The sequence below is a fragment of the Mobula hypostoma genome, chromosome 6 (assembly GCF_963921235.1).
Source record: "Mobula hypostoma chromosome 6, sMobHyp1.1, whole genome shotgun sequence".
In the NCBI taxonomy this organism is placed as follows: Eukaryota; Metazoa; Chordata; class Chondrichthyes; order Myliobatiformes; family Myliobatidae; genus Mobula; species Mobula hypostoma.
Window position 1 is genome coordinate 133,129,989 of NC_086102.1, and position 16,223 is coordinate 133,146,211.

A 16,223-nucleotide genomic window follows, 5' to 3' on the forward strand; every position below is an offset into this window, starting at 1 on the left:
AGAGGTGGGGTTCATGGACCATTAAGAAATCTGATGGAAGGGAAGAGGCTTATTATTGAGTGCGAGTCTTCAAGCTCTTCTACCTACTCCAGTATGGTATCGAAAACAGTGCACATCCTAAATGTGAAGATCCGTAATGATGGATGTTGCCTACTGAGGCACCACCTGTTGACGATGCCCTTAATAGTGGGCGAGTTTATGCCCACAATGCAGCTGGCCAAGTCTACAACCTTCTGTACTCTTGCAATTCTTTGCACTGGAGCCTCCATACCAGGCTGTGATGAAACCAGCCAGAAAGCTTTCCCCTGAACCTTTATAGAGATTTCCAATGTCTATGTTTGAGAAGATTTGTATCATCACTAAAGAGTCTTTAGTGACATACCAAATCTCTTCAGACTCCTAAGGAAGTAGAGCCGCTGGTGTGTCTTCTTTGAAATTGCAGCAATGTATTGGGACCAGGACAGATATGAGATGCTGACACCCAGGAAGGTGAAGATCCTAACCCTTTCCACCATTGACCTCAATTACCCTTTTGCCTCTTGCTGAAATCCACAATAAATTGCCTGGCCTTGATGACACTGAGTACAAGGTTGCTGTAGCCGCAACACTCATCCAGCCACCGTCTTACTCCTACACGTGTTCTCACTGCTGCCTGAGATTTTACCAACTAATGTGTCATCTGCAAATTTAGAACCGGCATTTAAGCTGAGCTTAGCCACACTGCTGTAAGTGTAGAGGGAGTGTAGAGCAGTAGCCTAAGCATGCATCCTTGAGGTGCACCTGTGTTAGTTGTGAGTGAGGAGATGTTATTTCTGGCTGGACAGCCTGCAGTCTCCCAATGAGGAAGTTGAAAATCCAGTTGCAGAGGAAGGTACAGAGGACCAGGTTTTGAAGTTTGGTGATTAATAATGAGGGAATGATGGTATTAAACTCAGACAACAGCAAAACATACAGTGCACCAGGCTGCTGAATGTTATTGCAGTTCAATGTGCTCTAAAGCAGACTTGCGAGCCAGTAACACTGCACTTGCTATGGCCCCATTGTGCTAGGCAAATTGTAGCAGGTCCAAAGTCCTTGTTCAGGTTAATTCTAGTTATGACCAACCTCTCAAGACACCTCCAAGGTAGATCTGAGTGCTACCATGTGATAGTCAGAGGCATTCATCCTGCTCTTTTTAGGCACTGGAATAATCGCTGCCATTTTGAAGCAGCAGTGAGAGAATGAATGCTCCAGCCAGTTGGTCAGCACAGGTTTTCAGTACACAACTGGGTACACCATCATGGTCTGACATTGCTCTCCAAGATGGAGATCACAAGTTGCCGGATGCTGCAAGTATTTGCATGGGTGTGGCGTTATTATCCCTTTTAAAGTGTATTCAAAGATGCTTAATTCATTGGGGAGTGAAGCATCACTGACATTTATGCTGTTGGTTTCAATTATAGAAAGTAACAGCATACAAAACTTGCCACAGCTTTTGTGCATCAGGACTGTGTTCTTAAATTCACATAAAAATTTCCCCCTTCCTTTCCTGTCCTGAAGATGGTCTGAAACGTCGACTATTTATTTCAATAGATGCTGCCCGACCTACTGAGTTCCTCCAGCATTTTGTGTTTGTTGCTTCACATTGAATTACCTTTTTGCTCTCTCAATGGCCCTTCCATAGGTCATAGCTGGACTTGTAGGGTTTTGGGTCGCTGGTCTTGAACACCAAATCTAGCCCTCAGCAGACTGGACATCTCCTGCTTCATTCCAAGCTTCTGGCTTGGGAAAACTTGGTATGTTCTTAAAATGCTACTCACTCAACCGTGCAGATCTTGATGACATTGCTGACGACTGTGTATATTCAAGCAGATCCAAAGATGAATCCCTAAATATAGTACAGTCCACCAATTCAAAATAAACCTGCAAGAACTCTTCTGCCTCCCTTGACTATACCTTTACTGTCCTCACCATTGCTGCCGTGGTCCTCAGTCTCTGCCGGTACGCCAGATGTACAGCTGATCAAACACTATAAACGCTGTTGATGGTGGTGTAACAGTGATGATCTGGTTCCACAGTTGACACGCTGGTGCTTATTCTGGCCACTAGAGGCGCGATTCATTTTGTATGAACATCACTTCCTGCTGTTTTTTTTAAAAATATTATTTCCTGCATGGGTTAATTTTCATTTATTTTGTATTACATGGTGGAAAGATATCCATTTCCATTTGCTCTTGAAATAGCAATATCTGAGAGTCACGAGTTTTGTTAATATCGTTAAACATTTAGCAGGTATATTTTGAAATATTATGTTTATCACTTAATGTTGATATCGCTGCCCCACGAGTTTACACTTGTTTACAAGGGGTGTGAGTGGGGTGGGGTGTGGCACTTTGGTCAACAATGATTGTAGTAATTGACAGTAATAGTATCTTCAGGTGCACAACAACTCTGTATTGAATTTTATACATTTTATTTAACATTCTGCAGTTTCACAAGTAAAATCACATTAAAAACTCTTTGAGAAGGTGTTTAACTCACTGCATAACTGTGTTTGTCTGCACTGCCCAGTTGGAAGTCCCTGCAGTGACTGGCAAGGCATCAGGGTGCACCGTTTCATGACTGCTGATCAGTGCCCAGTTCCTCCAGGGCCAGCTTGACTTTTGCCATTAGGATGCAGACTGCATCCAGGACTTTGACAGACAATTCCCTTGACAGATAGAGTGGATGACACTTGACAGCCAGATATTCCAGGTCAGGGGAGCAGGACTGAGACAGAACTGCCACATCTCTGCACAATGATGCATTCATCACAAGGCAAACGCTACCACTAGTGCCTTTACCCGACACCACTGTGGATGGTGAAGCTCTCAGGCTTCAGCACTGTGGGTGAGCCAGGTCGCTATAAAGCAGAGTACACTAACTTCCTTGTATCCCCACTGGTATTGCAGTCTTGCTCTGACATCTTCAATTTTATTTCCCAAACACTGTACATTAGCCAGGACAATAATGGGGGAGGGGGGGGGGTGGGTTGAGTTAGGGTTTGGGAACCTGTTTTATCCCCAGTCTTCTCCCATAGCCACATTTTACAAGACAGGTGATGGTCTGAGCTTCCAGCTGCTGCTCTTGCATCAGACATCATGTGTTCCCCACAGGCAGTACAGCATGGCACAGTATTCACTGATATAGCTTAAATCCCAAAAACATGAATCAGAATAGCTCTGATTTCCACTAATTTGTTGAGTGGTAAGTAACTCTAAATAGATGATTAAATGTAATCTTATTTTTGTTAAGTAAGATGCAAGAATTTTTTTTTGCTTTAAGATGTCCAGTGTTATTAAACTCCCCTGGGCACAGGGCAGCAAAAGCACAATGAAGCCCCTTCTATGATGTTCTATTAGAAGCAGGGAACTGAATGGTGAGAAGGTCAATAGTCTATAACACTCAGGTCATCACATCACAGATGGTGCTCATGTTTCCCATTTTTATTTCAGGTTTTCTTGTACTATTTTTTCTTGCATTTGAGCTTTCTCCTGTTTAGCATCAGCTCTAACTTGGCTGCCTCAAAGCATTTGTAACAGGTAACATATGCTGCACCTTGGAAGGGGTTTGGTGCACAAAGCAACAATGAGGAGGAATGTACACAGAAGTACTCGGTGCCCTTTCTTTGGCTTCCTCTTAACAAACAGCTGTTAGGTCATCAATCACACCTTTCCACTGATGGAGTTAGTTTAGATTGGTCAGCACACAAGTTGTGGGCCTCAGGGCTTGATCCCATATTGTCCTGTTCTATATTGCATGTGCAAATCCAACTGCACTGAACTGAAAGATAGCAGTTTCTTTTAAATATATTATATATATATCTTGGTGCAAAGATACTTTGTGGTAACACTCACTGCTGCACCCCAAGGAAGCCCAGTAACGCCAGGTCCGTTTGCTTGTTCAGTCGGAGCACACACTCCCAGTAAATGTCCTCTTCCCTCTCGTTGTCCAGAGCATAGAGTGTGAAGAGAGGTGGGTAGAGCCGTGGTAAGAGAACTGGAAGGAGCAGACTGCAACTTGTGATCATTTGGCTCCTACAAGGATAAACAGAGTTAACCAATGGAGATCATTAGGGAGAGTTACCCTGCCATTTCTATTCACACTTGTAACCACCTCCACCCCAAATCATCTCTCCGCATCCTCAGTGCAAGGTACATCTGGTTAAACAAGCAGGAGATGTGGGAATGGGAATTCAGAAGAATGCAAGTCTACACTAATTGGCTGTGCAAACCTCTCTGATAATTCTGAAGGGCAAGCTGAGAATACCTCACTGGTGCATCCTTCCTTTGTAGGGGCTGGTGGCACTGGGGGCAACGTGGAATGACTTGGTGGCTGCTCCAGGGAAGCAACAGTCAATCTGAGGAGGGTGGGGAATGGCAAGTCTATGCCCCACTGCACTGTGCTGCTGCACTAAAATTCCAACAAGGCCTGTCACAATACAAGTTTATTTGGAACAAGGGATGTTGAGCATGCTGCCAGTGCAAGATTTTCACTCTTGATCAACTGCGTTCATTGTTTAAACATTAAACAACTCATTCTCCACCCTTTCATTGCTTAAATTGCACTCCTCCTAGCTCCTTTGATATTCCATTCTATCAAACAAAGCTTGAAAGAGAGCAAATTATTATTTACCCAGTATCAGAGGATTCCCCTTCCTCACTGCCAGGAGCTTTCCTATCTTTTACTGGGATCAGACTGCCCCCATCTGGGAGATCTGGAAAAAGAAATCTGAAAGAAAGCAGAACCACATATCAACTATGCTATAACAAGTCTATAGCTTCAGAGCAGCTAAACTAGTTGAAGGCCACTGAACGGAGTTTTCCTTACCTGACCAGCTGAAAGATGCGAGTTAGGTATGACTTGATTTCGTTGACTGCTTGCTGGAGTAACCGCCGGTTAGCACCAACTCCCACATAAGTCATTCTATACACTGCTACCAATGTCTCCAGGAGATGCCCCAGTGGGTGTAAAGGTGTGTCACATGCCTGTCCAAGGGTACAAGTCAGGAACATGGGTCAGTCTGAAATAAGGCAGGTTTTATTTCTAAAATGTAGTGTATGCTGCTTTGGAATGATTGAAATCAAATGTTAGTATAAGAGGCAGGAGTTCACTTACACGCACACATGGAAAGAGAACTACAAAATTTATGTACAGGTAGTTCTGCTATAAATATCATAGTTGGGTTCTAAGAAAATTCACTTAAAAATTGTTACAGAAACAATTATGTCAATCAGATAAAAGGGTTTAGGGACTAGAGTTTCAGATTTGCAATAACAAAGTTATCTTCTCTGCTTTTTTTTTTAAAAAAAGTAAAAAAGGTACTTTAACTGCAGGCTAAAAATACTCAAGCCTGTACATTATATTGTTTAAGAGGATATCAATGCATGAAGTTCAATAGAAATAATTGCAAAGTCAATTTCCAATGGCTTCTCATGATGAAACTGGTAGCCTATGTTCTTAATGGATCAAAGTCAAATGTAACCAAACTCCCTCCATCCCAAAACTGCATTTTTCTGCTTGTCAATTTTCAAAGTAACTTGCGAGGTCTCCAATTCTCAGTCAAAATCACACTATAATCAATTTGGCCCACATAATATATAGTGTTCTCTAATTTAACAACTACATTGTAACTAATTCACATCATAGCCAAGCTACCTGTACCCACTGCAATATTCTGCATTCTTAGGGAGATGAGTGTTAGGGTGGGAAGAGTGCTTTGGTATCTGCATTCTGTGTAGCTACCAGCATCAGATGCTTAATGTCTCAGAATTAGCTGCAAATTGACTGCGCGATTGTGCCAATCCACAATTAATTTTAAAGCCTGACATTCAGTTGCTGCTTACACAGCTTGTACTTGTTCTGCTATTTACTTACTTCTCCTAAAAGCTTCACATAGTTTTGGACATCACACCCCAGTTTACCCGGGACTGTAATGTCATTAGGAGTCTCAACATTCAATGGACTTCATTTGGTCTGTTTACCTCCAGGGAAGATGGGAAATTTGTGTTTAGTTATGCAAAAACAAGCTCAAATTTCAAGTTTCTTAGCCCATGTCAGCATTACAGAACCAGCTTAAACAGGTTCGGATTCAAAATGGAGTCTGAAGAACGACCATTCTACTTAGTCAGGATCTGTCAACACACTTGGCCTCCATTTTCTTCCCGATAAATTTCCTCATAACTTAATTTCCAAATAGGGCTGAATTTGCTTATATTCATTAATTTTGAAAAACAAACAACTGCAGATGCTGGAAATGTGAAATAAAACAGCCAATATTAAAATATTCAGGTCAGTAGTATCCATGGAAAAACAAAGCTGAGTTAGCCATTCAAATTAGTATTCTTTCATTGAAACTCTGACAAAAGATTAATTATTTCTCTCTTAGGCTGCTGCCTTACCTGATTATTTTTAAACACCATTCACTTCATTCAAAAATATTTTTTATGCACATCTATCTTAATTTATTGCTGAAGGAAAAATAGCAAGTTTCAATACCTTCATTAAGTATTTTCTGATGGCTTCATACTTGTCCAGTGTGATAGGGCCAGTGATCTGAGGGATAATTTCCAAACTTTCCAGTGTTTGTGCATGAGATCGACTCCGGAAATCAGGGCTAAATGAGTCACAGTGTTGGGGGGTGGGGGTGAAAAAGGGAAACAAGGAAACTGATTTAACAATGTTGTCATGTCAAATGTTGAGAACAAGATCCAATTGGAAGTTGCTTTAGATCACTCTCCAGGAGAGTGGTGTCAGAGTGGGAGAGCAGCAGTTTCCTGTCCTGAAGGAGAAAATTGAACATTTCATGAATTTATGGCAAACCTAAAAAAAAAGTTATTTTCAGTGTTGTCAGGTCAAAGTTACCAGATTTGTTGAATATATTCCCATAGGCTGCGTGCTTAGCTCTCTGCTCTTCTTGCTTTATACTTAGGACTGTGAGGCCAAGTACAGCTTCAACGTCATATTTAAGCTTGCTGATGGCAACAGTTTTGTGGGAGAAACAAAGATGGTGATGAATCAGCATACAGGAGGGTGATTGAAAATCTGGCTGAATGGCGCCACAACAATGTCAGCAAAACCAAAGTGTTGATTATTGACTTCGGAGGAGATAACCTTAGGTCCATCAGACAATCCTCACAGGGGATCAGAAGTGTAGAGAGTCAGCAACTTTACATTTCAGAGCATCTGTCCTTGGTCCAGCACACTGCCATGCCATTACAAAGGCAGCACAGATAGCAGCTCTACCTTTTAAAAAAAAGAATTTGCAAAGATGCGACATATTACCTAAACTCTGATAAACGTCCATAGATGTTTGGTGGAGTGTATACTGACAGGTTGCATCACAGCCTAGTATGGGAACACCAATGCCCTTGAATAGAACCACCACAAAAAGTAGTCCATCATGGTTAAAGTCCTCCCTACCAATGAGCACATCTACATGGAGTGCTGTCACAGGAAAGCAGTATGCATCAAGGACTCCACCATCCAGGCCATGCTCTCTTCTCGCTGCTGCCAGGAAGGTGGTACAGGAACCTCAGGACCCACAGATCCAAGTTCAGGAACAGTTATTACCCCTCACCATCAGACTCTTGAACCACTATGGATAACTTCACTCACCCCAACACTAAAATTGAGTCCATAGATTGTGGAATCAGTTCGAAGACTACAACTCATGTTCTCAACATTTGCTTTTTTTGTATTTATAGAGCTTGTTGTCTTTTGCACATTGGTTGTTTGTTTGTTTGTCTTTGGAGTAAATGAAAAACTGCATACAACAATATGATTCTTTGTATTTAGTGTGAATGCCCACAAGAAAATGAATCTCAGGGACATACATGTACTTTGATAACAAATTGATCTTTTTAAAAAAAGCATTAATATGCACTGAAATGCAACTTTTGAGATTGCAAGCATTAAACTGCTCAATAGGATTTACACATCAGTGTTCATGTTGTGACAAGAACCAAAGTATCCTTCAGCACATCAACCATCTTTGTAGTAAAAGCAACAGCCAGGTAATGCTGCAACCAAAATACACGCCATAAAGCTCCACAAACAGTAATGCGGTAAACAATCACTTGGGTCTTGGGGGTAATGGCTGCAGAGGGGAACAGAAACAGAGGGGCAACAATTAAGGAAGGGGAACAAGACATGGACAATTGAGATTGAGTCAAACAGAAGGAATGTTAGGGCAGAAAGTGAGGACACATGAAAGGGATGATGGCACAAGTCAGAAGACCTTTAACTTCAGTGGAAACAATTAGAAAACTTCCTGAGGAGTTCAAGACACGCTTCAACAAGAATCTCTTTAAAATGGTGGCAGAGGCCACCAGTTCCTTTGGCTGTTAACACTCACCTATCCTTGTGTTGCCGTTTGCTTGCGGTGAGACACACTGCAATGTTCTCCCAGGCCCTGGGGACATCTCCCTGCCCAGCAGATTCACAACCAAGCTGACTCCAGCACTCCGCAAACACAGCCTTCCATTTCTCATCAGGATCAACTGCCAGTTGACCTAGCTTCCTGTAATTACAGCCATACAGCTCCATAAGCAACTAAATGAACTTGACCGTCAGGGATAGATAGCAAGGAAAAACAGTTTGTGCAAGGAGCACCGTTAATGGAACCTGGCACTTTATATCTCAGGAAAATATCAACCTCAATAAACACATGGGAATTCAGTGGTGTCAGATTAGCTTACATATTAATACTCCAACATACTTTTAATTCATTTTTTGTGTATACATTTTGAAAAACAGGAGAACAATAAACTTCATAGTAAAACTAGTAAACTCAGTAAGCTTCAAGGGAGCATGGGAACTAGGGCCCAGGTGAATGGAACAAGAGCTTGGCAAACTTTGCCTGGGAGATGGATACCAAACCATTGGGATTTTTGAATTGCCAGACAGTAGATTATCAGAGTTTTATTGTACAAGTTTTTCTTCAGTCTAGACAATGTTGATAATGTTTTACTGTACAATCTTTTGCAGTTTCTTTGTATTTAGTGTGAATGCCCACAAGAAAATGAATCTCAGGGTTGTATACAGTGACATACATGTACTGGCATGTATGCCAAGGAACTGGCATAAGTAACATGGATGGCACAAGCCCAAGAACACTGAAATCACATTACAGAATGAGTGCAAAATAGGACAGTGCGAGTGAAGCATCGTTCTGTTACTCTGCTCACACATTTGGAGAGCAATGTGTTGATTCATGCCAGCCACGTCACTGCACAATACACATTTCACATCTCCGGGTTCATCTCAGACCAGACCAAAGAAACTGCTTCACAGCAACTGGAATGTGGTGACTCTTTGCAAGCTGCTTTCAGTAGATTTATTAAATCTATCATAATTGGTCTACTTTTAAACCTAAATTACACTATATTCTGCATTTCCCTTTATACTCTCAATATATGTATGTATTGAAATGATTATTTTTAAAGTATGAAAAATAAAGTTTTTCCACTCTATTTCAGTATGTGATAATAATAAATCAACGGTACCATGCATATTAATCAGCTGCAAGGCAAGGTGCTTGCAGGTTGATTTTAAATCAAACAGTCACGGGATAGAGCATGATAAATCCCCGTTATAAATTAGTCTTCACTCTGGATGTTTGCACTGGTCTTGTGTTTCTGCTTTATTCCATCGGAAACTAATCAAGAGTTTCCCATTAAATAGTCATTCAATGGCATGATCTGGGGGTGTGAGATGGAGGCGGGGTCATAACAAAAGTTCCTGACATGTGCAGAATTTGCTGGAACAGCCCCAGTAAAACTACCTCCAGAATGATAACAGAAAAATGAAATAGTTAATTAACAACACGATGCTCTTTAAATTAGTGAAACAGATACAAGGATGTTAACCTCATACATTTCTCTAGAATCACATTCAACATTTTGATCAGATGGGGAATTCATCTCGAGTGAGACAGCTTTGAAAGTTCCTATACTTTAGAGACTTCAAAGACAAGGTGAATATTGAGAACTGGGAACAAAAACAGAAATTGTTAAAAATAAACTCAGCATTTGTGGAGAGAGGAGTTAACTTTTCAGCTCTGCGACCTTTAGAATTGGAAAAGAGGAAGATGCAAGTTTAGTTCAAGTGGAGGAAAAGGGTGTGTCGAACAAAGAGTGTTTGTGATAGAATAAGCTTTTTGATTTTCATTTACTGGTGAAAATTGGGGCTGGCTATGACTATGCAATGAATAAATAAATAGCTATCAAGGACATGATGCGCATGAACCCATTCCCTTTCCAAAAACTCATCAATTGGGGCAGCAGGAATTAGATTTGTCCTTGCATCCTCTTGTTATGGCAACTAGACAGAGTTTTGCTTAATTGACTCCCTTATGTTACAGCATGGCAGCATTGAAATAGAACTTGAAAGGTTGCACAACGTGAAGAACCCCATTTGCTGGATCCATGTGGCTCGTAATAGAGTTGTGTACAGCTTGCTGCTCCTCAAAACCTGGCACCAAAAGTTAATATGAATGGCTATTTCAGAAAAATACCGCAGGAACTCCCACCAGGAGTTGATACTCTCTGATGGGGAAAAGAGAAATTGATGGGAAAAGATTACTGTAGAGATGCTACTAAATGAGTTTTGTGCTACAAAATAATCACTCTTGTCACCACACGTCACTATCTGCAGCTGTTTCATCACTTAGTGAGAACTGAATAGATACACATGGCCTGCTCTGGGATTTCTTGCAAGGCTTCAATTAAGGCCTCAGGTCAACTTATCAGAAGAGAATCCAGACAGTGTCAGCTGGCCAATACAAGGCTTTTCCAAAACTGTTACTACTTACAATGCACGGGCTTTCTCTCTGTCACTGTCATATAAATTAGGTTTGAAGTACGTTCCAGCAACTTTAATCCCTGCTCCCCACTCTCCGCTGAAAGTTCCCTCAAAGTAATCACCATTTGCCATGGTCAGAACTCCCTGCAGGTAAAAAACATCATTTTTAGCACTAAAGAGGTCATGTTTATTTACAAGTAATCAAATTTTCAGGTACAAATCATAGTTTACCCTATATTTTCTCAGATTCGAGGAATAAAATCAAATATAGAATTTATTGGTAAGTTAATTCAATTGGTAAGTTAATTCAATTGGTAAGTTAATTCAATTGGTAAGTTAATTCAATTGGTAAGTTAATTCAATTGGTAAGGCAACATTCAGAAAAAGGAATGAGTTAAAATGTTCTGAAATGTTCAGAGACAAAAAGTTCTTGGTTCTAAGTTTAACTTAGCCTTGAAATGTAATGGTTTCTTTTTCCACAGATAATGCCTAACCTGCTGAGTGAGCATTTCCTGGTTTTCATTTCTCAGACTCAAGTGACATCACTATGTGCACAAGTTAGGATTTCTTGCATTGAAATATTAATTAGACCTGGATTTAGCAGTCAGGTGTTTTGGATCAATGCAGACCTGCAAAATCCTTGCTTTTCTTTCCCTCCCATTCAGTATGGCACAATGCAAACTTAAACACGTTCCACCATCATGTTTCAAAATTGCCAAGCAAGGACAATGGTAATCTATCTCACCGAGTCAGAAGACTACCATATGTCTGCAAGTTTAAAAAAAATCATCCGGGGGCCTTACGTACATAGTTGTCATTTGCCTTCCATTGTGTTATCCATGTCGTGAACATAACGGAACACTGCAAGTCACTGCTTTCCATTTGGAGTTCATTGCCATTATCCTCAGTCTCTAGCCCTTAGTAAATGTCAGCTCCTTCATATCTGCATCTATAGTTGATCATTTTACCTTTCCATTTAAGATCCAGTCATCGGAGAACTCTCCTTCAAAGCTGGTGTCATCCTCAGACAGCAGGATACCATTGCCCTGTGCAGGTAAAGTGAGCGTTCAATTATTGGTCAGTTTAAAATTTAAAAAAAAGAGAAACTCTCGATGGGCACTGGAATGTAGAACCATAAATATAGAATGAGAGAATTGTATCGCACAGAATTGGGCTGTTTTGATCAACTCCAATGCTGAACCCATTTGCTTCAGGCCCATATGCCTCTGAACCCTTCCTATCCCTGTTTAGAAGCCTTTTAAATGCTACAATTGCCTCCACCACTTCCTTGGCAGCTTGTTCCAGATATCCACCACTATGTAAACTATACCCTCAAATTTCCTTCAAGTTTCTTCTCCCTCATCTTAAACCTGTGCCCTCTAGTTCCTCATTCCCCTCGGGTAGAAGTAGGTAACAACCCAAGAGAAAGGAGTGAAGCATAGATAGACTGACTGTCAAATACTCACTCATCCTGCCATGTTCTACTATAGAATCACATACATTTTCTGAGCTCAGATTAAAGTATAGTTGTCAATGAATTGGCATGCTTCATCCCTCTGCTGTTTGCATCAAGAGGCAATGATAAAGCATGGGACCTACAGGCAACTTCAAACTTCATCAACCACAAGTCCCAAGAGCTCCTACTGCCACAGACTCCAGGCCGTTGGCTTAAATGTGATATTTGCACTACAAGGGGATCCTGTAATACTTAGTGGTGTGACTAACAGGGCAAATCATGGGTCAACATAAAAAAAACTTGACAGAGGAGTTTGACGGCACAGTCATTATATAGCTGACAGTGGAGATATGATGCCAACTGAGCCAAGTCCAGTTTGGGTCAGGGTTCTATGCACTAAGGGTCATTTCCTCAGAATTCACTTCCAAATCTCAGACTAATTCCTCTCAAGAATAAGAAACTCTGCTTTAACTTTCCCGAAAGCTAAGATGTTTCCATCAATCTCTTCCTAACAGTATGAAAAGATAATGAATCACAAATAATTTGTATTAATTTCAAAATTCTCTATCAATTTGAAACTGCTAAATAATCTTCAGTTTTTCCTACTCTATTGGAGATAACCTCAGTACCCACCTCAGCTTCCTTAATCTTGCAACCGATCCTGAAAATATTTTATACAATTTTCTCGTATTGCTTCAAGTTTTCAAAGTGGAGTACAAAAGTTCAAATATGCTAATGAGTTTCTTTGCAACTTTATCCATCTGCCCACATTTTCAGGAAAGTTTATATGTGAGCCCTTGCATTCTCCCTCACCCACACCTTTCAGAGAGTCAGAGATTAGTTTAATTGGCATCCTGGTTAGCACACAGTGGGCTGAAGTGCTTGTTCCTGTGCCATCATTTTTACCCCTCCATCAAACCCACAGACAAGGGGTGAGGGGAGGGGGAAAAGAGGCATTGTTCTAGTCTAAAGGATTGACCACTACCTTGCTGAGACTCTCAAACTCTTCTTACTTTCCCCACTGGACCCCACCAAAGAGTCCCAGGCCATAGTCTCCTGCACTATCCCCACCCTCTGATTCTGCAGATTTCCCATCCACTGCCACAGTCCCCATACCCCAGACTCTTGTTTCTCTCTTACCCAAAGTCCAAAAACATGACTATCTGGATTGGCCCATTGTCCCTGGCCCGGATCACCTATTTCACAATGGATGTCCATCCCCTATACCATTTCTATCTGCCATCAGGAAGGCCTTCTTTCTGGACAACAGAGTTGACCTGTTCACCTGAACCACCACCACCCTTCTCCATTCTGGCAGAACTGGTCCTCAGCCGCAACAGTTTAGACCATAAGATATAGGAGCAGAATTAGGCCATTTGGCCCATTGAGTCTGCTCTGCCATTTCATAATGGCTGAACCGTTTTTCCTCTCAGCCCCCATCTCCTGCCTCCACCGCCCCCTCCAAATCCCCTCATGCCCTGACCAATCAAGAAATTAAATCAACATCCACCTTAAATGTACATACAGACTTGGCCTCCAGGCTGAAAGACTTTCCCTTTCAGCTCCTCCCACTTTCTCCAAACCGAAGGTGTAGCCACGGACATTCACTTGGGCTACAGCTATGCCTGTTTTATCATTGGCTACATGGAAATAGAGGAGTCACTGCACAGGATCGGAAAATGCAGCAGAAAGTTGCAAACTCAATCAGCTCCACCGTGGGCAATAGCCTCCCCAGCATCAAAAGCATCTTCATCATCCTCAAGGGCATTACCTAGGGCATGCCGCCTGTTCATTGCTATCATCAGGGAGGTAGTGCAGGAGCCTGAAGACACAATGTTTTATCAGCTTTTCCCCCCACCACGATCAGATTTCTGAATTGACACTGAACCCATTTAAGATACTACCTCACTGAGACACATACTCACCACCCATAAGGGGTTTGGGGGGATGGGGTGATGAGTATTTTTCCCTCAATTGCAGGTCCTCTACCAGAGGCCTGCCAGCTTGAGGGTTTAGCGTAGTAACCTCATTGTTCGTAGTAGTTTGCTCTTCTGGACCAAGATCACAGATGTTCTCGGGATTTGTTGGAACCACTTTCCCAGTCCATGTGTCACAGCTCCAAGTGCTCCTATCACCACTAGGATTACTCTGGCTTTAACCTCCCATGTCCTTTCTATCTGCTCTTTCAAGCCCTGGTATTTCTCCAGCTTCTCCTATTCATCTTCCTGATGTTACTGTCATTTGAGACTGCCACATCTATTACTATTGCTTTCTTCTGGTCCTTGTCCAGTATTACTATGTCTGGTTGGTTGGCCAGTACCTGCATATCAGTCTGTATTTGGACGTCCCATCGGATCTTAGCTCTGTCATTCTCCACTACCTTCTCGGTGTTTCTCATTTGGATTTAGGAGTGCCCAATCCATACTCAGTGCAGATGTTCCTGTAACAATTCCTGCAACTTAGTTGTGCCATTCAGTGTATGCTGTCCCTGCCTGCATCTTGCACGCTGCTACTATGTGCTGGATAGTTTCAGCAGATTCCTTACAGTCTGCATCTTGGGTCTTGTCTGGTGTGATAGATCCCTGCTTCTATTGCTCGTGTGCTCAGCGCCCGTTCTTGTGCAGCCTCTGTGCTGTCCCTTGGTGCTGCCATTGATAGAACTTCCTTATGTCAGCCACCTCTGATACCTGGTGATGGTACATCCCATGCAATGGCCTGTCCTGCTATGACCTCTGGCTTCCCAACTTCACCCACTTCCATTTCCAGATCCCCGCCTGCTGTCTGAGGTATTTTCCCAGCAGGTCGTCCTTGGGGGCTATCTTCCTGACATACACATGGATGTTTGACATTTCTTCCAGGACTGTGGCCTTGACACTTCCAGGTCCCTGTCCTCCTTTATTTGGGCAGGTGTACAGTGGCTCAACATTGGGCTTTGGATGGAATCCTCCATGTACTGTTAGTAGTTTTAATGTCAGTGGCTTCCAGTTTGTTCCTTGGCCAGAACACCATTCCAACTGGGTACCTGATGACTGATAGGGTGCATGTATTGATGGCTCTGATCCTATTTACTCAAACAGCTGGCTTTTTAGGACCTGTCTCACTCTTTGGAGGTACTTGGATGTTGCAGCCTTCCTTGTGATCTCATCATGGCTTCCACATGACTGCAGGATCCCCAGGTATTGTATGTGGCCTTCAGGTAACTCGACTCCATCTGTCTTGACGAGTTTGCCTCTTTTCACTACCATCCGGCTGCACTTTTCCAGTCCAAATGACATCCTGATGTCTCTTCTGCACACCCTTGTCAGGTGGATTAGTGAGTCAATATCTCTCTCATTTCTGGCATACAGCTTGCTGTCATCCATGTATAGGAGGTGCCTGCTAGTCACTTCACTCTTGAAACTGTACCCATATCCACTCTGAGATAGTCTGCCTAAGAGGGTACAAGCCTGTGTATATCAGCAGTGGAGATAGTGCATCACCCTGGTATGTGCTACATCTGATGGCCACCTGTGCTATTGTATTTAACTTAACTTCTAGCATTGTCCTCCAATGGCCCATTGAGCTCTTGATGAAGGTCCTTAGTGTCTTGTTGACTGTCTACTGTATATATTTACCGTAATTCAGTGCTTTATTTATTGCACTGTACTGCTGCCGCAAAACATCATGACATATGCCAGTGATGTTAAACCCGATTCTGAACAGTCCTTGTTTCATGTTTTGTTACTATCACAAGATTAGAGTATGATATTCTCCCAAAGCATTTTCTATTGGTTGTACAAAGCTACCTCACAATTTTGACCCCTTTGCCACTTGAGATGGGGCTTAATCCGTTAGGGTGAACTCCCTTAATGGAGAACGGCTTTGTGTGACTTTGTTGAATGTGGGCAGGCTGATGCACAGGCAGCCACCACAGACTTGACAGATTGGGGCTAGGGTCCAGTGGCAT

The 16,223-nt window shown here is 42.1% G+C and overlaps 1 protein-coding gene across 9 annotated transcripts in view; it reads right to left on the reverse strand.

Annotated features, from left to right (window-relative positions):
* Positions 1-16,223, reverse strand: part of als2b (alsin Rho guanine nucleotide exchange factor ALS2 b) — a 142,242-nt gene that overhangs the window by 13,587 nt on the left and 112,432 nt on the right. For all 9 annotated transcript variants that reach the window (XM_063051770.1, XM_063051774.1, XM_063051766.1 and 6 more), the window contains 7 exons: positions 11,790-11,867; positions 10,832-10,965; positions 8,375-8,539; positions 6,517-6,634; positions 4,849-5,006; positions 4,654-4,749; positions 3,876-4,055 (listed from right to left, as the gene is read on the reverse strand). In XM_063051770.1, the coding sequence (XP_062907840.1) occupies positions 3,876-4,055; positions 4,654-4,749; positions 4,849-5,006; positions 6,517-6,634; positions 8,375-8,539; positions 10,832-10,965; positions 11,790-11,867 (929 nt within the window). The remainder of the gene's footprint in view (positions 1-3,875; positions 4,056-4,653; positions 4,750-4,848; positions 5,007-6,516; positions 6,635-8,374; positions 8,540-10,831; positions 10,966-11,789; positions 11,868-16,223) is intronic.